The sequence below is a fragment of the Capsella rubella genome, unplaced genomic scaffold, assembly GCF_000375325.1.
Source record: "Capsella rubella cultivar Monte Gargano unplaced genomic scaffold, Caprub1_0 scaffold_7, whole genome shotgun sequence".
Classification (NCBI taxonomy): Eukaryota; Viridiplantae; Streptophyta; class Magnoliopsida; order Brassicales; family Brassicaceae; genus Capsella; species Capsella rubella.
Window position 1 is genome coordinate 14,641,559 of NW_006238917.1, and position 23,126 is coordinate 14,664,684.

The 23,126-nt window shown below is 31.8% G+C and overlaps 3 protein-coding genes across 4 annotated transcripts; 1 reads left to right on the forward strand and 2 right to left on the reverse strand.

Annotated features, from left to right (window-relative positions):
* Positions 1 to 3,763: 3,763 nt before the first annotated feature.
* Positions 3,764 to 6,300, forward strand: LOC17878727 (O-acyltransferase WSD1). Its single transcript, XM_006283564.2, has 7 exons — positions 3,764 to 3,985; positions 4,285 to 4,857; positions 4,948 to 5,014; positions 5,254 to 5,345; positions 5,436 to 5,645; positions 5,737 to 5,874; positions 6,027 to 6,300. Exons 1-7 carry the CDS (start codon positions 3,791 to 3,793, stop codon positions 6,213 to 6,215), a joined length of 1,464 nt encoding a protein of 487 aa, XP_006283626.1. The 5' UTR covers positions 3,764 to 3,790; the 3' UTR covers positions 6,216 to 6,300.
* Positions 6,301 to 9,542: 3,242 nt separating this feature from the next.
* On the reverse strand, positions 9,543 to 11,466 carry LOC17880363 (armadillo repeat-containing protein 7). Its single transcript, XM_006284553.2, has 7 exons — positions 11,289 to 11,466; positions 11,045 to 11,169; positions 10,917 to 10,953; positions 10,379 to 10,452; positions 10,177 to 10,270; positions 10,018 to 10,100; positions 9,543 to 9,928 (listed from the first exon to the last, which is right to left on the reverse strand). The coding sequence occupies exons 2-7, from the start codon at positions 11,114 to 11,116 to the stop codon at positions 9,743 to 9,745; spliced, it is 546 nt and encodes a 181-aa protein (XP_006284615.1). The 5' UTR covers positions 11,117 to 11,169; positions 11,289 to 11,466; the 3' UTR covers positions 9,543 to 9,742.
* A 724-nt stretch (positions 11,467 to 12,190) lies between these two features.
* On the reverse strand, positions 12,191 to 16,061 carry LOC17879123 (transmembrane 9 superfamily member 4). Of its 2 annotated transcripts, XM_006283328.2 has the most exons (8): positions 15,799 to 16,061; positions 15,289 to 15,329; positions 14,621 to 15,206; positions 14,393 to 14,530; positions 14,152 to 14,308; positions 13,100 to 13,584; positions 12,515 to 12,783; positions 12,191 to 12,421 (listed from the first exon to the last, which is right to left on the reverse strand). In XM_006283328.2, exons 1-7 carry the CDS (start codon positions 15,942 to 15,944, stop codon positions 12,564 to 12,566), a joined length of 1,773 nt encoding a protein of 590 aa, XP_006283390.1. In that variant the 5' UTR covers positions 15,945 to 16,061; the 3' UTR covers positions 12,191 to 12,421; positions 12,515 to 12,563. The 2 variants fall into 2 exon arrangements, with proteins under 2 accessions (XP_006283390.1, XP_006283389.1); XM_006283327.2 differs by having other exon boundaries at positions 12,191 to 12,783.
* Positions 16,062 to 23,126: the final 7,065 nt, after the last annotated feature.

The window sequence follows — 23,126 nt, forward strand, 5'->3', positions numbered from 1 at the left end:
ATACTTTTCGTCGATCATTTATAGTCCAGCTAGGGCTCTCTTTCGACCGCACCTTAATCTCTCTTGGCTCGCTATGAATTGTTTTATCGAAAGTGATCGGGTTGAATTTAGAGGAAATGTGGTAGAGCCTACCTACAAGGTCGTATTAGGGACCTCAATAGGCAATTGGAACTCGGTGTTCGCCTTTGTGATGCAAGAATTTTGCTTACCAGTACGCGTGAAACTAAAAATGATGTTAATCTAGTACCCTAGATGATTCTTGTCCGTTCCATTGAGGCCATGAGGGGTCAATGTTTACACCAATGCTTATGAGTACTCCAGTGTCACCACCAAACACAAGACGTTTTAAATGTTTCTTGATTGTGTACTAAGAGTTTCCGGACTTATATCATGTGCCGCACGAATCTTGCTTAGCCAAACCCTGAAAAATTGTAAATATGATCAAGCCCATCACACATTATAATGTAAATAGCAATGTACAACATATCAAACAAACCGAGACTTTGCGTTGAAAGACTTTTCAATGTGATTTCAACTATCAATAACAAAACTAGCCGACTCTTTCACATATTTTGGACTAATACTTCGTTTGAATTTTTAGTTTAAAATCGCATATTTATGGAAAAAAGAACATTATATGAAACCAACAGTATTTGGTATGAAATTTAATATTTGTAGGTAGTAGACTTTTAGGTACAACACTCATCTTCTTGCTGCCAACCTCATAATTGTTCATAAATATTTCTGAACACGTACTCGTATTTGATCAGACTCTCCTAATTAGATGAATTGTGTGGTCGATATTATATAAGTTGTACCTTTTAAGTTTTATTTCATACAACTACCAAATTGATAATATCTTAGCACTGGATATTACTTAAACTCTATGAGAATAACACTAACTTTTGTTACTTCTATTCTATTGATTAACGCATACATATATTAAGTTTGTTTTAATCTTATGCTCTAATGTACTTGACTTGATTGTAATAATTTTAGTTTAATATATGTTAATTCGCATTTTAACAAAATTTAAAGTAAACTTGACTTGATTGTAATAATTTTAGTTTAATATATGTTTTAGTTTAATATATATTAATTCGCATTTTAACAAAATTTAAAGTAAACTTGACTTGATTGTAATAATTTTAGTAAAATTATTACAATCAAGTCAAGTTTAACAAAATGCGAATTAATATATAACACTAAGTTTGTTTCACTTTAATTTCTAAATTTTGTTACACTCAATTTCTTTATATATTATGTTGTTTAAATCTTATGCTCAAATGTACTACAATGAGAATAACACTAGATTTTGTTTACTTAACCAAATTTTTTTAAAACCCAATATGTAAAGTCGAAAACCTAGTGATTCAATGCCAATGCTGAAAGCTGATTCCAAAATAAACTCTACTCTTTGTTTTTAATTAATATATATTTTAGACTTTTCACGCATATCAAAACTTAATTAATTGTAAATATATTATTTTATTTTTATTTTCTTTAGTTCTAAACCAGTAATATTTACTTATTTTCTTTGAAATTTATAATTCATCATTAATAATTAAAAATGCATAAATAATTTGAAAAATACAACTTTTTTTTTTTTGAAAAAGTGGATTGATACAAAAAAAAAGATGGAATATATTACTATTACTATTATTATCTCATACAGTTATTACAAACAATTTAAATCAATATTTATTTTTTTCATTTTATGTCAATATCATACATTATGTGGGTTTTTAACATCATACATATTACGTGGGTTGTTGTTAGATATGATAAATTACTTTAAAAAGAAACAAAAAACATAACATCCTCATCTTAATGACCCACAACAAAAAGAAAGTTATTAATTTCAATTAAATAGGCTGGGGACATATATGTTAACGATATATGTACACCGAAATGGCATATTTGTAGCTCGAACAGTACTTAGTACCACATCATTAATTCTATTACTATTAGTATTTGCTTAAGTGTTGGTGTCGGTTCACTATTTATCTAATGCTTCGAATGACTAATGAGATTAGATGATTTTAAACGGTTTAAATGTTTGTAATATAACATATTATAGTGCTATAAATTCTTTTAAAAATTATAGTTAAAACATTTATTAGGTGAATAAAATATTAAATCGTAGCAAGAACTACAGAAAAATATTGATAAAATTTGAAAGAGGAGTATTTTTAAAAAAGTGATACCAGAAAATTTTTTTTTTCTGAAATTCTCCCGTGATTTAATAGATAATGTATAAAAATTTCCTTGAAAAAGTTTCTAAAACTAATTATTATCTATAGTAAAAATATGTTCTACATCCTTCAGTTGACCTTCTCTTTTTGTAATTTATCTAGAAAATACGACAAAAACGTCATTGGTCCATCTTGTTCCCACAATATTTTTATTCCTTAATTGAGTAGATGAACTGAAAATTGTGTTTAATTATCTTTTTATGCTTCACATTTTTTTTTTCCATGTATAGAATCTTAATCTTTCAATTGTAAGTTGTAACCTAAACTGTTTTTATAATCAGTGAGATATTTACAACAACAACAAAAAAAACAACATATGATCGTTCTAATCATGTATATGAAAGTAAAACTTTGTAAATTTTAAATATATGTAATTGAAAATTAGAAAAAGTACAAACTAAATCTATATATTTGTAGACAGTTAGAGAAAATTATATAAACATCGTCTGAGCATCTAGCATCTAGACAAAGGTTGTATATATATATTTTCTTCGAACATTTTCGACAAGTAAACATTTTGTTAGTTTATATGTATTTCTTAAAATATGCTAAATTATCAAAAATAAAAAGCAACTTGACAATAATATATCTCGTGATAGACTAGACAAACTGCATATATAACGTCACATTCACATACGTGTATGACTAATTTAGGCTGTTCGTGTACCACTATATTTTATCTACCTATGTTTCATGGGGTTTAGCACTAGAAGGTTTTTGGACCCGTACGTTTATCCTACAAAATTCAATAGACAAAGACACTTTTCATTGTTACAGTGACTACTCATATATGTGTTTACAATAGACTCATCTCTGATCTCACCATGATTTTTGTCTGTACTGTGATCAAGATGATCATGACTTTGCACCCACCTTTACACTAAGGGACTAGGAGTATTGTGAGACCCTGCTTTGCGGAGATGTTTAAATGAATTGATTTAGCCACCTATTTCACCAAAATGCATTTATCATTTCGGTCAAGGATATTGAGAGAACTTCATAGTTAAGCGTGGTTATGTTGCAGTAGTCAAAAGATGGGTGACCTTCCGGTAAGTGATTGTCGGAACTGTGTGAGTGAGGCCAAAATACATGGAAAGATCATGTGGTGATTGTAAGGTCGGTAAACAAGATGGGCCCATGGGCTGGTGGTGAACATGGGATCCACTGGAGAGATAACGGTCGGAGCGTTACAAGTATATCTTCAAGAGAAAGAAGCCCTTCTCGCTCTAAATCTATACGATCATATATAGTGATTACTCTTTCTAATTATTCAATCCAATTTAAAATTTATAAAGAAAATTTTATAATTAAACACAAACTTCATGAAATGATATTATAAACCGAATGATTTTTTTTTCGATATATAAGATTCATGGAATGACTAAATTATAAACAACACAAAGGACCCTGCGAAGGTAGCAACCACAAAACCCTAACCTCATACCAACCATCATTTAATACTAATAAAAAAAATATATAAATGCTATAAAAACCAATGTAGCTACTGCAAAGGTTGGAGAATCAATAAAAAAACCATGAAAATGGAAAAAGATATTGAGGTCAATGAGACAACACCAATGGAGCCACTTAGCCCAATGTCACATATGCTAAGTTCCCCAAATTTCTTCATTGTTATCACTTTTGGGTTAAAAATTAGATGCAATACATCAAGATTTGTTGAAGGCATCAGCAACTCATTGATCAATGCTCCCAGATTCACTAGCAAAATGGTAATTGTTTTTGTATATGTTCTATACGTACGCATGCATTTTGTATATGTCGTAGACACATAATTAAAATTTGTATATATAATAATAAGTATGTATAATCTAAATAAGATAAAATAAACTTCAATAAATTTACTACACACATGTGTTTGTACTTCTAAATTATCAAAGAGTTTAATTTATGTATGCAAATCACAAGTAGATTAGTTCTGATCAGTTTTGTCTGAATTATAGACATTATATATGAATTATAGACATTATATATGAATTATAGACATTTATAATTTTTCTTGTCTATTCAGGAAGTAGACTATAAGAGAAAAGGAGAACCAGTGTGGATTCCGGTTAAAGTTCGAGTAGAAGACCATGTCCTTGTCCCGGATCTTGATTATGCCAACATTGGCGATCCGGATCATTTCATAGAAGACTATATTTCAAACATTGCTAACATTCCAATGGACATGTCCAAGCCACTTTGGGAATTTCATCTACTCAACATAAAGACCTCAAAAGCAGAATCTTTGGCTATAGTAAAAATACATCACTCAATTGGTGATGGAATGTCTCTTATGTCTCTTTTACTTGCTTGTTCGCGAAAAATATCAGATCCTAACGCGCTAATATCCAATACCGTGGCCACGAAAAAACCTGTCGATTCCATGGCTTGGTGGTTGGTTGTTGGGTTTTGGTTTATGATAAGAGTCACTTTCACTACTATTGTTGAATTTTTCAAGTTGATGCTTACTATATGCTTCTTGCGAGATACCAAAAATCCTATTATGGGTAATCCTAGTGATGGATTCCAATCTTGGAAGCTTATGCATCGGATTATAAGTTTTGATGATGTCAAGTTTGTCAAGGACAAAATGAATGTGGTATGATATAATTGTTGCTTTGCTTTATATTGATCATTCACTTCGTTTACGTACACTATATCAAATTCATAGTTTTATAAATTTTTGCAGAAAGTGAATGATGTACTTCTTGGAATGACACAAGCAGGTCTTTCAAGATACTTGAGTAGCAAATATGGTATATACTCAAAGCTTAGATTTCATACTTTCATTTTTCTTTTTAGATGGATGAAGATAGAACTATCAATTTTTTTTCTTGAAATTAAACTTTTCTTCAATCGTTATTTATTCGATATTTACTCACTTCGCATAATAATAAAAAGAACCAGAGTTAATCAGTTTACCATAATAGTACTATCATCATAGTATTAGAACATCCTTAGTAATAGTTCTAATACTTGATCAATTTTTTGTCAGATGGATCGATGGCCGAGAAGAAAAAGATCTTAGAAGAACTCCGAGTTCGTGGTGCTGTAGCTGTAAATTTAAGACCAGCAACAAAGATAGAGGTGATAATCAACATAGTTATATACAATTATGCAAAACCAAACTATAAATTATGTTAAGTGTAAAGTTTAATAAGGTATGAAAAAATACAGGATTTGGCTAATATGATGTCAAAGGGTTCAAAGTGTAGATGGGGAAACTTCATAGGGACTATCATATTTCCTTTGTGGGTGAAATCAGAGAATGATCCATTGGAATACATTCGACGAGCCAAAGAGACCATGGATAGGAAAAAGATATCTCTTGAAGCATTTATTTTCTACGGAATCATAAAATTCACCTTGAAATTTTTTGGAGGAAAGGTGAAAAATATGAAATCGATACGCGCAATTTAATCGATACATTTTAATGCATATACCTAAATTTCTTTGTTTACTGTAAGAAAAATAATAGGCAGTAGAAGCTTTTGGAAAGAGGATATTTGGTCACACATCATTGGCATTTTCAAATGTGAAAGGTCCTGATGAAGAAATAAGTTTTCTTCACCATCCGATTTCGTATATTGCGGGAAGTGCATTAGTTGGATCACAAGTAAGTATAATTGATTTCATGTATATATTAATTCATTCATTTTTAAGTACAGTTTTTTACCTTATAAAAGATTATGAAACTTTTGATGAAGTTAAAATTTAATTTTAGCTAATTGTTTTTTTTTTTGTTTTGTTTTTGTGATGTTTATTAAGGCTCTCAATATCCATTTTATAAGCTATGTAAACAAGATTGTCATCAATCTAGCTGTTGATACAACAACTATTCCAGATCCACAAAGACTATGTGACGATATGGTAGAAGCACTCAAGATCATGAAATCTGCTACACAAGAGAAAATGTCTCCTAAAACAGAAGTTTGGAAAACATCACCTGATGTGTGATATCGATGTATAAATATGAAATTTACTGTTTTAATATGCAAAAAAAAAAAAAAAATTGTGTGGTTAAGTGAAAATTTGTTATTTTGGTTTGATATAATATATGTTTATGAACAATTTGAGAAATGTTGAACTAGTAACACAATAAATATTTGCCTAAAAACATCATTTTTGGTAATTTAAAAGTTAACCTTGGGCTCAGAATGAACCAAAAAAATATCTCGCAAAATCATCACATATTTGATTAAGTGCTCCAAAATGACTGTTTGAGTTTATGAAAGTAAAGATAACAAAAAAAAAAGCAATATAAGGACAAGATATAATGTCACTTTCTCAAATTGGAATTGACAATCTACTCTAAACAGAAAGTCATATAAACTTACAAACTTAAATATAGGGAAGAACCTATTTTTAACCTTCACAGTGTCACTGATAACACTTTAAACCTCGAGAGTATTTAACTAACACTATACAATATATACCACCAAAATGATTTTACTAACACTTTAAACCTTAAAACTAGATTTTTTGTTTACACCGCCAAAAGACAATATTGTCTGTTAAGTGCAAAATAGTAAAATTATATTGATTTAATCAAAGCTTTAGTTTTTTTTTTATTATCTATATAAGGAAAGAAAAAAAAAAGATTTCATTTACTTCACCCACTTCATCCACTCACCGTCCGACAACAAAATTACCAGATCTTTTTCATCGTCTCTATTCATCTTCCTCATAGACACAACTTAACACACTTTTCTAATTTTTGAGAAATACCCCTTTTGGTTTACCCCGTTTTAGAAATACCCCTTTTATCTATCATTTTCAAAATATTATAAAGTTTTATATAATTTATAAAATACTTATATATAATAACTACTACTGGGAAATTTGATATAAATATTTTAAAATGTTTTAAATCGTGTTTATAAGTTTTATAAGGTTTTTAGAAGGTTTTATAAGGTTCTTAAAAGGTTTTTATAATTTATTTTACGTTATTTATGAAAGATATATAAATTTTATTAACATACAAAGGTAGTTTGTGTATATATTTATAAGCTTACAGACATATTTGGATAAATTTCAACATTTTTGGTGGGGTTTTTTTTGATAAAGCTTGAAAAGAGAGTATTTTTTAAAAAAAGTATATGAAAAGGGGTATTTTCGAAATTCCCTTATTAAAAACTGAAATTTATTTGTAAGCAAATTAATCACAAACATATTTGAAATTATAATGATTTTAAAGAAAGGTAAAAAAAAATATGAATATAAAATAAAAAAATTGAAAATAAGGAAATATTAAATATTTTTTTTATTAGAATACATGATACAGAAAAAATGTAGCAGTACGTTTTTGTTTGTTTGTAAAGGTTATTAGTTGAATCTATAAGCTTGGCTAGTTTGTAAGGAAACTAGCTCGCACAATTCTAGCTCAAAAAATAAATTCCTATGTGAGTTCATATAGTCAAAGTCTCAATGTACATAGAGCCCGTGGAAATTAACAAAATTCAATCATTTAATCTGTTTTTTATAATGACCATAGCATACCTATAGAAAATTTTTAAGGTTTAACTCAACATAAACCTTAGAAGCATTATCATCATTATAAAATCTAATATATTATCAAAAAAATGAGGTAAAATAAAATTTAATATTACTTGAAATTTAATATTACTTGAACATTAACCGTACTATATAAACTAAACCAGAATAAATAATTAAATCGATTCAATTGCAAATCAGATATCAGTTTTTGGGTTCATCGTCGGAATATGTATAAGACATAATACTTAAAACACAATTTAAAATAGATAAATTTGGCAAAATATTTAAAAATTTACTTCAGTATCTTTCTGAATTTTTTTTATTTTGCCTATTCGTTACATGCATGCTTAAGTAATGTTTTAAACCTAAAATCAAACGAGGAGAATAATAAAATAATCAGATACTAGAGAAAAATATAAAAATATACACCTTTAATAGAGAAAAAGAGACGATTTTTAGCATCAAGAACTGTTCTTATATTTTTGTAATTATAAAATAGACTAAAAAAATTATAAACAAAATCAGAATAAATTACTAAATCGATATAATTGTAAGAGATATCATTCTTTTAGTTCTTCGTCAAAACTCAAAATCTATTTAAGATAAAACCTTAATACATATGGAAAAATAAGGAACTTCAGAATAATGGATGAAACCATCACCGGCTAAACTCCATGCTTATTTATTAAAGATTGACATAATTATCTTTTCTAAATTTATTTTTCGTAAATTTGTTTTATGAATGATTAAAAATTTATTTTGCTTGTAATAGAAAAAAATACTAAAATATTAAAGAAGAAGAAATATAATGATGAGAAGTAAAGAAAAACCACTAAAAATGAAAAAAAAATAATAAGAAGAAAAGTAAAGGAAGAAGAGAGGTGTTAGACGCCGCTTGTAAGAGAGAAAATAGTGTTTTTAGCATTACAAAGCTAGTTTATGATTTTTTTTCAAAATATATGTATTTTTAATTTAAATATTTAGTTCCACATAATTATTTAAAAATTTCTTAGCAATATTAATTGGTGTTATTATTTAATAAATTTTGTTGATAAGAGAATTTTTGAGAAATACCCACTTTGGTGTACCCTTTTTCAAAAATACCCCTTTTACCTATCAATTTTTAAAAATACTATTGTTTATATGAAATATTTATAAAGTTTTATATGGCTTATAAGATACTTTTAGATAATAAATACTGCTGGGAGTCTTGATCCAAATATTATAAGTTTTAAAAGGTTTTTAAGGAGTTTAAAAGTATTTAAAAGGTTTTTAGAAGGTATTTTATACGTTATTTATAAATTATATATAAAATCTTACACACATATACATATATTTCTGTATATTTATTAAGCTTACACATATATTTGTATAAATTTCTAAATTTTAGTGGCCTTTTTTTTATAAAATTTGGAAAATAGAGTATTTTTTAAAAAAGTGGTATTCGAAAATGGGTATTTTGAAATTTTCTCTTTTGTTAATCATAAAATGAATATTTTTAAAAAAGAATCTTATTTTACTTTTGAAATTTCTTATTACTATTAAATAATAAATTTACTTAGTAATTAAGCTTACATTTTATTAAAATATTTTAAAAGTGTTATTTTAATATGATTTATAATAAACTAAATGTCCAAACCATAAAGACATCAATTTTTTTGTTTATTGTAAGAAAATCAAGAGGCAGTAGAAGCTTTTGGGAAGAGACTATTTGGTCAATACATATGACAGGCATTTTCAAATGTGAAAGGTTCCAACTTCTAACGAAGAAATAAGTTTTTCTCATCATTCGATTTCACACAAGTATATAATTCATCAGTTTAGCCTTAAACATTACTCATCTACATTATCACAAGACGCAACTAAACTCTTTCTGAATCTTCAAAAATCAAAACATCAATGGTAGCGTTTGCATTTTTTTGCCTATTGATAGATATACAAGCTGAATCAAACTCAACAGAACAAAAATATAGAAAATTTCATTACTCTCATGTGTTTGCATGATGAACATGCTTGTCAAGAAATGCCTTGGCCAAGTTACTAAAGCTTACACTGACTGATTCAGCAGCTGCGTACCTCTCGATGAGATCCACCACTTCTTCTTTCAAAATCTGCTCTCTTGTTGCTCTGTTATAGTCACACATGTAGTACAAAGCCCCAAGCGCGTAGTTCACCTATTAGAAAACAAACAATTTTTTAAGCTTTTTCATTTAAGCACCACCAGAGGAACATTAATGAGGGGTAGAGAAACATGTGTGCTCACAGTCTTTCGTACAGGACTTGATAAACATTTGATTATAAGAGGAGTTCCATCAGCTTGGACAATGATAGTAACATTGTTTGGCTCTGCACAAGAAGAGAAAAGAGCATTTGGTTTGAAGCTCAGTATCAAAGTATATTCGTATATTCCAGGCTTTTTTACCGGCACAAGCGTTGCATATTCCTCCTATTCCAAATTCCACAAGCTTCTCATTTGGCTCTGTTAGACAGTCTATGAATAGCTCCAAGACATTTAGCTGCGAGAGTAGTACACCACTAACGTTTCATAGAGAGAGATTCAAGTGTTGGGGGGTATTTGGATTCTCCATGGAAAACGATAGAACATGAGCATACTCGAGGTTTACCTGACGTAAAATAGTGTAGTTGTACGGGTCATATGAAAAATTCCCCAAGTTTGCTACAATTCTCTCCTTTGTTTCTGCAGGTGCAAAACACTAATCGTTAAAACTAAGTGACAAAACCAGAGACATGCAAGATTAGGCTTGCTAAATCTATAATATAATATAGGCATTTGAAAGTGAGGACAGCAATTTGCCATTCGGACGATCTACAGAAGTCAAAATTGCAAAATAAGACTTAACTTTTAACGTCATCAAACCTATGATAATACACTCCAGCATAGTTGCCGATAAAGTGATGTTTAACACATAACGCATATCCTCATTTATACCTAAGTACCCTAAGAATCCATATGAAGCCACACACAGTCCTCAAAAGCATACTACAAATGAATCAGTAATACATGAACATTCAACTTTTCACTTAAAAAATTTCCCATAGATACATTAATCACAAGACAAAACCAAAGCCAGTCCTATGCAACAATACTTTCTAAATGTTCAGAATATACTTAGCGTCTACCAAAACCAAAGTACATCACACCTTCATCAGTTGCATTCTGAAACTGACTCACAAGCTCCTACAATTCAAAATTTGACAAACTCAGCTCCAGCAGTACTACTTTAATTTTCATTACCACAAAGATTATGTCACAGAACATAAACCAAAACCTGTAGATACTGAAGCCTTGGTGTTCCATGTTTCCCAGTTCGTTCCTCTTGTCTTCCACTATTAGTAAACATTCTCAATAACTCTATTCAAAGACTATGTATGAACATGAATCATCATCATCATCCTGCAAAACCAATAAAAACAAATAAAAGGGTTTAACCCATAGCTCCTTAACTATTGTCAATACAAACCAGACAAGTAAATCTCTATTTGAAATAAACCTAACACAATCCTTACACTAACCTTGGACGAAACTACCGTGAACATGATCAGACATAGCAAAATTCAATAACCCACGAATCCAAATTCAACAAAAAGTACAATCAACCCACGAATTAAAACGACAAAATAGAACAACCCAAATCTGTAGAAATCGAAAAGGATGAAACTTGAAATTTAGAATTGAAACAGAGATGAAGCAGGAAGAAGAAGAGAGAGAGAGACGATGAAGATAGAACAAACTAACGTAGTTGGGCTTAAACTATAATCAATGACAAAGAAAGCCCATAAAGGTCCATTAGGATAATGCCCGGTCGTATCAGATTTGTTTTAAGATAATATCGGCAGAGAACAAAACACAAAAGTCACGGCCCAATATAAGCCCATCCCAAACCAGATACATAGTTTCGTTTTTCTTTCTAAAAACAATAGCAGTGACACTTTTAAAATTTTCCAATGCTCGCTGTTATTTTCAGCGACAATGGCGAGACCGACAGTACTCACAAATATAGTCGCTGCGACACTTTATTTTATCCCCTTTGATTTTTTTGTCTTGGTTAACATTAAATATTTGATCGCTTAAAACTGTCGCAGCGACACTATACCGAACAAGGCCTTAGTTGACCAGTTGAAACCTAAGAGCACCTCCAGTGGTTAAGTTTATTTTTGTTGTTTAATTAAATTTAAATGATAAATAACAACGACAAAAATTATACAAGGCATATAGTATATTATGTTCTAAATATTTTTTTTTTTTATTATTATGTTCTAAATATGAATACTATGGATACTAAATATAGATATTATATAGCCTATCTCTATTTTTTTCTCATTTATTTTTAGTTATTTTTCATTTTTTTGTTTGTCTAAAAACTCACTTAGAACCCTCCTTACTGTAGGTGCTCTTAGAATTTGTAGACGTCGTATTAGTCTTTAAAGAATTAAAAATAGAGCCAAACTATTATGGAGAATGACAATATGTACGAGAAATTTGAATATTCGTTACTACTAAGTACTATCTCAAAATCTTTCTCCAGGACATCATTCCAAAGGAGAAAAAGCAACGAAAGATCTGTAAAAAAAAATTGATAGAATACCAAAACCAAAAAATAGACAACTTCGCTGGATCGATGGCCCTCTACCGTATTTTACCATCGCTGTTACAATGACCATCAAAGTAAAACAATAGCAACATAATAGCTTCGATCATATCAACAAGCCAAAGTCCAAACATGATATGATGTTCTTACCTACACCACTAGAGAGGGTGCTGTTGAAGGAGTGAAGAATCTTCAATTTTTACTCGCACTTGATGGAGCGGTAAATGTGACGGACAAAAAGAAGGGACGCACGGAATCCGATTGTACCGAGCATGAGGAAAAATCCGTAGCAAATGCAAGCCATGTAGCCAAAGAAGAAGGAGGTTTGCATGAATCCTGACATATCCGACCGTGCATAGTAGTAATACAAACAGTAGGCATATATGAACAAGCCTGTTGATCCACCGCATAGAAATGATCTTTGAATACAGAAGACACACAAAAAAAAGTCAGATTCACAAAAAAATAGCAAATTATAGACAAAGAGTCTAAAGCATTGATCTATTATTGGGGTTATGAAACCATCACAGACAAAAATGAAAAATGTTTGCGACTTATTGGGTTCTCATTCGCAAAGAATCAAGTTTTCTTACTACTATATGTCTATGTTAAAGGTTACGAAAAAACCTCTAGAGAAGTAGTTTCAATTAGCTGGAAACTTAATGACGTATATTCCCTAAAACAACGACAAGATAGTAGTAATGGAACCAGAAGTTAGAGAAAAGACGACATTACCTCCACCACCACTCATGGTCTTCAGCAGCAAGTTGGAAGTATGTCAACGCAATTGTGATGAAAGCAGTGACTATAACAAGAATAAGGAAGACAACAGACAGAATACTATAGATAGTGTATATTCTGTGACCCCAAACACTGGCAAATATGTAGTAAAGCTCTATGTAAATGGCACTGAACGGCAAAAAACCAGCCATAGCCATCTGCGGAAGTGTTCTTCGGTACCAGCGCAATGGTGGGATCTCTCTTGGATATTTTGTGGTACGACAAGGAGCTTGAAACTCGGATTTTCTGTTTTTCCCGGCAATACCTCCCAGTATTAACAATGGTGAAGTAACCAATGCCCATATAAGGAAAATAACCACAATTGTCCCAAATGGCAATGCTGCAGTGGCTTGGTAAGCAATTGCAACAGTATTAAGGAAGGAGAAAGTGAGCAAAAGAGGTCCACAGAAGAGGCTTCCAGTTAGTATAACATTCCTAACCTGTCAAGACAAGACAATTAATATCAGTTTTTTTTAATCAAGCTATTGATTTCTAAAACTGTTCAATCACTTATTCTTACGGCATCAAAATCGTTCGGAGAAATATGAATGACAGAGAAATCTAATATAGATAACTAATTGCAAATGAGAACAAGATGGAACGTGATGAGCCATAGCTTTTCCTCAAACTGCTAAAAATTAATGTCTAGAACTGAGACAAAAACCCAGCGTGCAAAAAGAAGTTGAAAACTCAAAAACCTAATCATCTAATGGCACGTAAGGTCATAGCTCAACTATACACATATTTACATAAGTATGATAAAGACATATGTTCCAGATAAAAGAGAGCTAGTAAAGGATCATATAAAGTTGATGCTAAATAATAAAACAAAGTTGACCGCAATACTGCTTGAGAATATTCACCAAATAGATCACTTAGCACTCTAGACAGCCATCTTATTAAATGTGTAGCCACTGTGAAAGAATATTGACGGCTACTGAAATATAAATAAGAAAAAAAAAAACTACAAGGAAAAACAAAAACCCAGAAACTTGCATCCTACTTACCCAATTAGTTCCTTCTAGTTGGCAATAGAAAGAAGCAGAAGTATATCCAGCAATCCCAGAAGTTAGTGCATATATGACCACCAATGCAGTAAACAATGCCCCACGGTTGTAGGGATAAAAGACACCAACTAAAGCAAGCATAAAGATAAAAACAGCTCTGCATACAAATATAAAAATGTGTGTTACAAAATGAATAGAAAACACCATACCAGGAACACCACAACTCTATGTGAAAACGTACAGTGTAAACAGTTGTGTGCCAGAACCAAGGGCCGCAGCTAGCAGGGATTTGTGTTTTGGGAACCTAAATACATCACCATGGATCAATTTCCACCCACTCTCTTCTTGGTCATCAACTGCCTCTTCATCGTGTGCATACCTATTATGTACAACAACCTATATGGTAAGTTACAAGATATATTAAAAGTCACAAATTCAATTATGCTATATAGTTTAGCTAATATCTTACTTAACAAAATCGTTCTTCAAGACTCGCATCAGAATAGTTGCAAGGAAACCAGTCAAGAGAAGAACTGTGACACATGAGTTAATGATCGAGAACCAATGGATTTCCAAGTGGTGCGGCATTGAAGAAGCCAGCGAGTATTTCTCCATCCTTTTCTCGAATGGAATTTCTGTTTCCTTCCATCGAACTGAGTATGTGAAATCCACTTCGACTTCCTTGTCCTCAGTCAAGTCCACGAGAATGTTCTGGTCTGTTCTCACAATAATTTCAATAACACGGTCCTTATTATAGAAAATCTCAAACTGCAAATGATTGAAGAGGTAATATTTGTACTCAGATGGGTCAGTTTTGCCATCCTTGACAACTTTTCCAAGGAATCCCCAGATGGGCAAGTCATCATAATACATCTGAAAGTAGTAGTCTTTCAAGATCACATCACGAAACTTAGCAACGTCTTCTCTACTCAACCTCTTTCTACACGCAACTACAGAGATCTTGTAACTCAAAAACTCCAGTTTGTAGGGTGCACTAACTAACCGATCTCCATTGAGAACTTCCCCAAGAGCTTCCTTCTTTTCCTTAACAGGAGCTGTAAAAACATATACCTCAGCTATATAAAACTACAAAAAATCCCATATGAAACTAAGCACAACTTTACCATCAATACATACCTGAAGAACAGAATGGGAGATCAAAGTATCGGTATGTTTCACTACACACATAGAAAAGGTAATTTTCAGCTCAAACTAACACAACAGAATTAGTAATTCATAGAACCTCGGTTAGCATTATAAGCATAGATTGTTTCACTTCACAATATCGTCGTTTGATCATGTTCACTGTTTAATTTTATATGAGCATGAATCAAATGCTTAAAACTACACTAACATCAAACCACATTCACTAATTCAATAGTTTTTTAACGAAACATCACACACTCCAGAAACATTCATATAGACCTACGAATTTTTCATCCCAATTCATCATAGTCAAACTACAGAAATCAAATTCCAAATTTGAAACAATTCGAATCAGAAACCCCAAGAACAGAGAGATCTTCATGAAATTCAAAATAAATCAAAAATCAAAAATCAAAAAATCAGAAAAACGCACAATTAAATTACTGAGAATCGAAGCTCAGATCTGAAGAGTGTGAATAGATTATTAACGCAGAGACAGACCTGGGATTGTGAAACGGTCCGACTTTGTTGGCGTAAAGGGGAACATCATCACCGACCATATAACGGTGATCGGAACCGTCGGAGATAACCGGAGAAAAGCCGTAGAGGGAGAAGAAGAAGAAGAAGGCCAGAAGAAGCGACGTCATCGCCGGTAGTATCAATGAAGATACTGAGATTAGAGATTAGAGAGATTTAAGCGATCATTCATGAGAGTGAGAGACTCAGTTTTTTATTTTTTCTTTTTTGGGTTCTCCGCAATGCAAGTCATGAAATTTTACATTTTAAAACGAAACCACTTTTTGTAATTTTTGATTTGTTTTATTTTTTCTGATTTTAGAAGAAAAAAGTATATAATTATTTATTTATTTTTGATTTATTATATTAACGATAATGATATTTTAACACTAAGATTAGGTGTTGGGATTAGAGGGAATTAGGAGTAAAGGACACTGCATTCTTTTTTTTTTTTTTTTTTTTTATGCGGTTACATGTAATTTGCTTCAAATAGAAGTGTAGGAGAAGACTAATTGTTAAACTTTACATGTAATTTTGTTTTTTTTAAAACAAAAATATATGAAAATGGCTGAGAGCTAATTAACATGGATACAAATACATTATTTATTACTTAAAAGATATATAGTGAATAGAAGGCATACAGAATCTAGGGATCCTTAACCTTCTAATCGAATACATTACAAACGAATACAAAACTCTTTAATATTTTTTTGTCACATATACGACAATTATTGAAAACATGAAATAGCTAATCCAGTCACGGCTATGGTCCCATATATGCCACCACCTGCACAGAATGCTACTAATCTTGATCTTCATCAGTTTAGTCCATATCAGGTTCAATCTTTGATACAACAATTACAAACTCATCTCAGGGTTCCAGAGCAGCAGTCTACTATTCCATCTGAAACCATCAAAGAACATGGAGCTATGGCTGCAACAACTACTGCTGGTACTGTTTCTTTTGATTTTCCATCTTCTAGCCTTCGTTATGAAAATCATTCTTTCACTTTTCAACATTATTCTCTTTCATCCCTTTATTCTGTTCTACCTAATGATACCTGGATAATTGATAGTGGAGCCACTAGTCATGTTTGTTCTGACTTAGCATTGTTTTATGAAACTTTTCCTGTGACAGGTGTAACATTCTCTTTACCTAATGGCACTAGAGTACCAATCACACACACAGGCACAATGCATATTTCTGCATCATTAGTCTTATACAATGTCCTTTATGTTGCTACTTTCAAATTTAATCTGTTGAGTGTTAGTTCTCTGTTGCATAATAAATGTTCTGCACATTTCTATACTGATTTTTGTTTCCTCCAGGACCATACTCGGGACTTGATGATTGGTAGAGGCAATGTTATTCATGGTTTGTATATTTTGGAGCATCATGTCACTCAACCTGTCGTCTCTAATACTTCATTATTCTGTGGATCCTTGCTCGTGGATGGACATCTGTGGAATCAACGCCTAGGACATCCATCTCTTGCCAAGTTACAACATATTACTGGTATTTTGCCTATGTCTAAGTCAGTCTCTCATACTTGTGAAGTTTGTCCATTAGCTAAGCAGAAAAGTTTACCATTTGTATCAAATAACAACTTGTCTGAGTTACCCTTTGATCTTGTTCATCTAGATATCTGGGGACCTTATTCGGTAGAGTCTATAGAAGGGTATAAGTATTTTTTTAACAATTGTTGATGATTGTACCCGAGTGACCTGGATTTACATGTTGAGAAATAAAAGTGATGTTTCTATTGTTTTTCCTGCTTTTATTAAACATGTTCATACTCAGTTTCATGTTCTTATTAAAGCCATTAGAAGTGATAATGCACCTGAGCTTGCTTTTACACAATTAGTCAAAGATCATGGCATGATTCATTACTTTTCATGTGCTTACACACCCCAACAGAATTCTGTTGTGGAAAGAAAGCATCAGCATTTACTTAATGTTGCTCGTGCATTGTTGTTTCAATCAAATTTACCTTTAGTCTATTGGAGTGATTTCATTCATACTGTTGTGTTTTTAATCAATAGAACTCCTTCTTTGCTTTTAGATAAATTGAGTCCCTATGAGAAATTGTTTAAAAAGAAACCACACTATAGTTTTTTGAAAACTTTTGGTTGCTTATGCTATGTTTCAACTCTTCTTAAGGACATGAATAAAATTTCACCTAGAGCTGATCCTTGTGTTTTTCTAGGTTACCCTCCTAGTTATAAGGGCTATAAAGTTTTGAATTTGAATACTAATGTCATATCAGTTTCTAGGAACATTGTTTTTCATGAAAATGAATTTCCATTTAAAACAGATACACGTTTTACACAATCTGAAGATTTGTTTCCAAAAACGATTTTGCCCATCTATGTTCCTGTTGCATTTGATTTTGATGAAGTCCCTGTTCATGTTCCTATTGATACTACTACTATTGCATCATCTGCATCACACTCTAGTGTTCCAAATCTTCCACAAGAGGCTGTTGCAGCTGATACAGGACAGGTTGCACCACTCAATGACAGGCCAAAACGACAAGTGAAGGCTCCATGTTACTTATCTAACTATCATCGCAGTCTTATTCAAACAAATTTACCTTCATCTGTCTCACAAATTTCTGATTCTATTTTCCAAATTTCTGATTCCTCTTCTTCTTCTTATCCCCTTGATTCTGTTTTTTCTTATCACCAACTCAATCCTTCCTATCAGTCTTTTGTACTCTCTTGCTCACTTGAAACAGAACCACAGAATTTTCAACAAGCCATGGCTCATCCACACTTTCCTAAAGCAATGGATGTGGAGATTTCTGCTCTTGAAACTCTTGGCAGATGGAGTATTGTAACCAAGCCACATGGTAAGAATGCTATAGGTTGTAAGTGGGTTTACACCATTATATACAATCCAGATGGCTCCATTGATAGATATAAGGCTCGCTTAGTCTCAAAAGGCTATACTCAACAAGAGGGAATTGACTATATTGATACCTTTTCTCCTGTTGCTAAGCTTGCTAGTGTGAAGTATATCTTAGGCTTAGCATCCATTTTTGGTTGGAAGCTTACCCAAATGGATGTTACTAATGCCTTCTTACATGGTACATTAGATGAGGAGATTTATATGAGCTTACCTTTGGGTTACACGCCTGCATCTAATGCCCCATTGCCTCCTAATGCTGTTTGTTGGCTACATAAGAGTCTCTATGGCTTGAAACAAGCTTCTCGGAGATGGTACCATTGTTTCTCTTCTGTGGCCTTAAAGGCTGGATTTGTTCAGTCTCCAAGTGACAATACTCTGTTTGTCAAGCAATCTGGTTCATCATTCATTGCTCTCCTTGTATATGGTGATGACATTATGATTGCATCAAACTGTGATGTTGAATTACAGGCTCTCAAGGATGCTCTCCATGCTGCTTTCAAGATTAAAGATATGGGACCACCAAAATACTTTCTTGGTCTTGAAATAGCAAGGAACTCTAGTGGCATTTCTATTTCTCAAAGGAAATATGCATTGGACATTATTGAGACAACTGGGATGCTAGCATGTAAACCTTCTTCTGTTCCTATGGACCCAACAGTTCATCTCAGCAAGGAAGCAAGTACATTGTTAGATAATCCCACTTCTTATAGAGAACTAATTGGCCGTCTTCTCTATCTCACTATCACCAGGCCAGACATTACCTATGCTGTCCACAACTTGAGCCAATTTTTGTCTTGCCCTACGGATGCTCATATGGAGGCTGATATGCGTATCCTCAGTTACTTAAAGACAAATCCGGGAGAAGGCTTATTCTATGCGGCTGATTCAGAACTCTGTCTCAACGCTTTTGCGGATGAAAGTTATGCTAATTGCCCAGATTCAAGATGTTCTATCACTGGTTTCTGTGTTTATCTAGGAAAGTCACTGATTCATTGGAAATCCAAGAAACAGCAGACAGTGAGCCGCAACAGTACTGAAGCAGAGTACAGAAGCATGGCATTAGCTACCTGTGAATTGTTATAGATGGCTCAGCTTCTCAAGGATTTGAAGGTCACAGTGATTACAAGTCCAAAGCTCTTCTGTGACAGCAAATCCGCAATTCACATTGCTACCAATCCGGTCTTCCATGAGAGGACGAAACATATTGAGATCGACTGCCACACCATAAGGGATCAAGTTAAGAATGGATTTATGAAACTATTCCATGTTTCAAGCTCTAATTAGCATGCTGATATCTTGACAAAGCCATTACAGCCTGGTCCTTTCCATTTGATACTCAACAGGATGTCAATATCAAGTCTCTTCTCTCCTCCATCTGGTTCAGTTTCAAAGACTTGAGGGGGGGGGGGATATTAGACTATAGTTAGATAAATTAATCGGTTGTATTTAGAATAGACTAAGTATCCTTTTGCTTAGTTTACATATAAATACTGATGTAAGTCACTCATTAACACTTAATGAGAAAGTTTACATTTACATATTCAACACTCTTGATCGGTTGTATTTAGAATAGACTAAGTTTCCTTTTGCTTAGTTTACATATAAATACTGATGTAAGTCACTCATTAACACTTAATGAGAAAGTTTACATTTACATATTCAACAGTAGTCATAACTTATGACGACTAGAGTGATTAGAAGATTACTCTTTAAATCTGACAAACAATCCAGTCTATGGTATGAAGTATAAAATGTGAGATTACTATAAAAAATCCAGTCTACGGTATGAAGTATAAAATATAACTCATTGCTTTTATTTAATAATTTTATTTTTGTATTTTATTTTTTTCTTAGTTTAGTTATGTTATAAAATAAATTAAAAAAAAGATCATATAAATATTTTGGGGAAATATTTGAGAAAAATGTGGAAAATAAAAAATGGTATTAAATTTATTAGGGAGAGATTTTAGAAATTTTTTTTAAAATTTTTTATTTATTAGTTTCAAAAGTTTAACTAAATAATAAATTCTAGTGGCATTCTTTGTAAATAGTTTCAAAGTCAAAAAATTATTTCAAAAGGTGCTGCAAAAATGTTATATAGACTAGATTTTAACCCGCGGTACACCGCGGGGCAAACGTTTTTTCTAATTTTTATTTTATAGTATTGACATATTAACGTATGAATATTTTATCTGTTTTGACATATGAAATTAGTGAGATTTTAACTTTATAGTATTATCAATTCAAACTTGTCCCATCGTATAATTTTTATAAGCATATTACAATCCATCCCGTCTTTTATCTCGTCGAGTCATATAATCGTCAAAATTTAATTCAGTTTATTATGACAAGGTCAAGAATACTATCTTTTATAATGATTTTTAGAAACGGATGATTAGGTAATCGAATCTTCGGTGAGCAAAGAGAATTTGTTCTGAAAAATTAAAATTATAGAAATCATTAAATAATTGAAGGCTATAAGTGAAAAATATGCTTTTCAATGTTAGTCTAAACTCTAAAGTAAAGGAAATTTTGTTATTTGTTCCAATTATGCCGCTAATCACATACTAACACAATTAATTGAGACGATTATATATTAAAACAATATAAACAAATTGAAAGATTTTGGAAATAAGTTTTTAAGAATGTGCTTGAATAAAGCAGCTAAATAAGCGTAACAACTAACAATTATGATCGAATATATAACTTTCGATCAATTAATATTTTTTTAGAAAATTATAATTTCTGATTTTATAAGATTTTGTATTTAAAGCAGTGGCAAAGCTTGTAAATAAGTTTAAACCCCATGATTTATTTCATAAGTTGCTGCAAAAATGTTAATATAAATAGATATAATTTGTTTGATTTAATGCAATTGATTAGTTTCTATTGTTGATTTTGTATTTAGAGAGAGATTTGGGGGAACCTTTCAAATAAAATAATATGTTCATCATAAATATGGTTTCCGTTTTTAGTGCAAAAATCATCATAAATATGGTTATTAATACCGCAAAATCATTTCGAAAATCTCAGAATATTCAGCTCGCAAATCATCTAATTTTTAGGGATCCTATAAGTTAAATTTGTTGAATAATCGTGGAAACAAATTTTAGAAATATTAGAGAATAGTTATTTAAAGCCAATGGCAGGACCTTGTAAATAAGTGAGCTAAGTGAGGGTTTTTTCATAACTGTCTTTAAAAATGTTAATATAGATATCTGAAGTTCTGAAAAAGCATGCTTATAAAAGTGGATTTTCACGTTAAAATGGAAAACCAATGGGTTTTCTCGTTAAAATGGAAAACCAATGGTGTATTGACATGTACAAAGCTAGGCTTGTAGTGCAAGGATTTCGGCAAAAAGAAGGTTAAGATACTTCTTTGGTACTTATTCTCCGGTAACATAATAACTTCAATCTGGATGCTCATAACCATTGCAGCCATGCAAAATCTTGAAATCCATCAAATGGATGTAAAAACTGCATTTCTAGATGGAGATTTGGAAAATGAAATATACATGAAACAACTTGTTCCATGAAAAAAATACAAATTGTGTAAACTTGTGAAGTCAATATATGAACTCACACAGGTTCCTAAGCAGTGGCATGATAAGTTTGATTGTGTGATGATGTCTATCGGTTTTAGCATTAATGAATGCCACAAATGCATATATTTCAAAAATACTCCAACATGATACATTTTTATGCTTATATCTATACGTAGATGATATGCTCATTACTGGGAGCATCAAAAACATCATAAATCAAACGAAAAAATATGCTCAAAATGTATTTTTACATGTAAAACTTGGATCTAGCATACGTTATTTTGGGGATAAAAATCATAAGAATTGATGAGGACCTCATCTTTTCTCAAACCCACTATGCTGAAAAGATACTTGATCAATTTAAGCATTACTCAAATGGGACTGCAAAAACTCGAATGGATCCTCACTTCACTTGACAAAAATATTCTGGTGAACATGTGCAACGGGTGGAGTATGCAAGAGTAATTGGCATTCTAATGTACTTGACAAACAGTAGAAGACCAAATTTAGCGCACTTTGTAACTGTACTTAGTCGCTGCAAAAGCAATCCACGACATAAATATTGAAAGACTATAACTCGAGTTTGATCTATCTACGTTATACCAAAGATCATGGCTTGCACTATTGTAGAAACCCTGCAGTTTTGGAAGGTTACAATGATGCCAACTAGATCGTAGACTCCAAAAACTCAAAACACACAAGTGGATACGTTTTTACACTTGGAGGTGGAGTAATGTCCTAGAATCTCCCAAACAACTCTGGCAGCTAAATCAACGATGCAATCTGAATTCATACCATTGGATATAGTTGCGGCGGAAGCTAAATGGCTTCGTAATTTCTTGGAAGTTATCCAATGT

Bases quoted from the DNA above. Each gene is read 5' to 3' on its own strand.
- LOC17879123 (XM_006283328.2), bottom strand. From the start codon at position 15,944: ATGACGTCGCTTCTTCTGGCCTTCTTCTTCTTCTTCTCCCTCTACGGC. The intron at 15,330-15,798 runs GTCTGTCTCTGC...CTATGTGTGTAG, and splicing joins GGACCGTTTCACAATCCCAG to TGAAACATACCGATACTTTG. The intron at 13,585-14,151 runs GTAAGTAGGATG...TTGTCTTGACAG, and splicing joins AACTAGAAGGAACTAATTGG to GTTAGGAATGTTATACTAAC.
- LOC17880363 (XM_006284553.2), bottom strand. From the start codon at position 11,116: ATGTTTACTAATAGTGGAAGACAAGAGGAACGAACTGGGAAACATGGA. The intron at 10,453-10,916 runs GTGTGATGTACT...TTGCACCTGCAG, and splicing joins TCAGAATGCAACTGATGAAG to AAACAAAGGAGAGAATTGTA. The intron at 10,101-10,176 runs GTAAAAAAGCCT...CTTCTTGTGCAG, and splicing joins AATATGCAACGCTTGTGCCG to AGCCAAACAATGTTACTATC.
- LOC17878727 (XM_006283564.2), top strand. From the start codon at position 3,791: ATGAAAATGGAAAAAGATATTGAGGTCAATGAGACAACACCAATGGAG. The intron at 5,346-5,435 runs GTGATAATCAAC...GAAAAAATACAG, and splicing joins GACCAGCAACAAAGATAGAG to GATTTGGCTAATATGATGTC. The intron at 5,646-5,736 runs GTGAAAAATATG...GAAAAATAATAG, and splicing joins TGAAATTTTTTGGAGGAAAG to GCAGTAGAAGCTTTTGGAAA.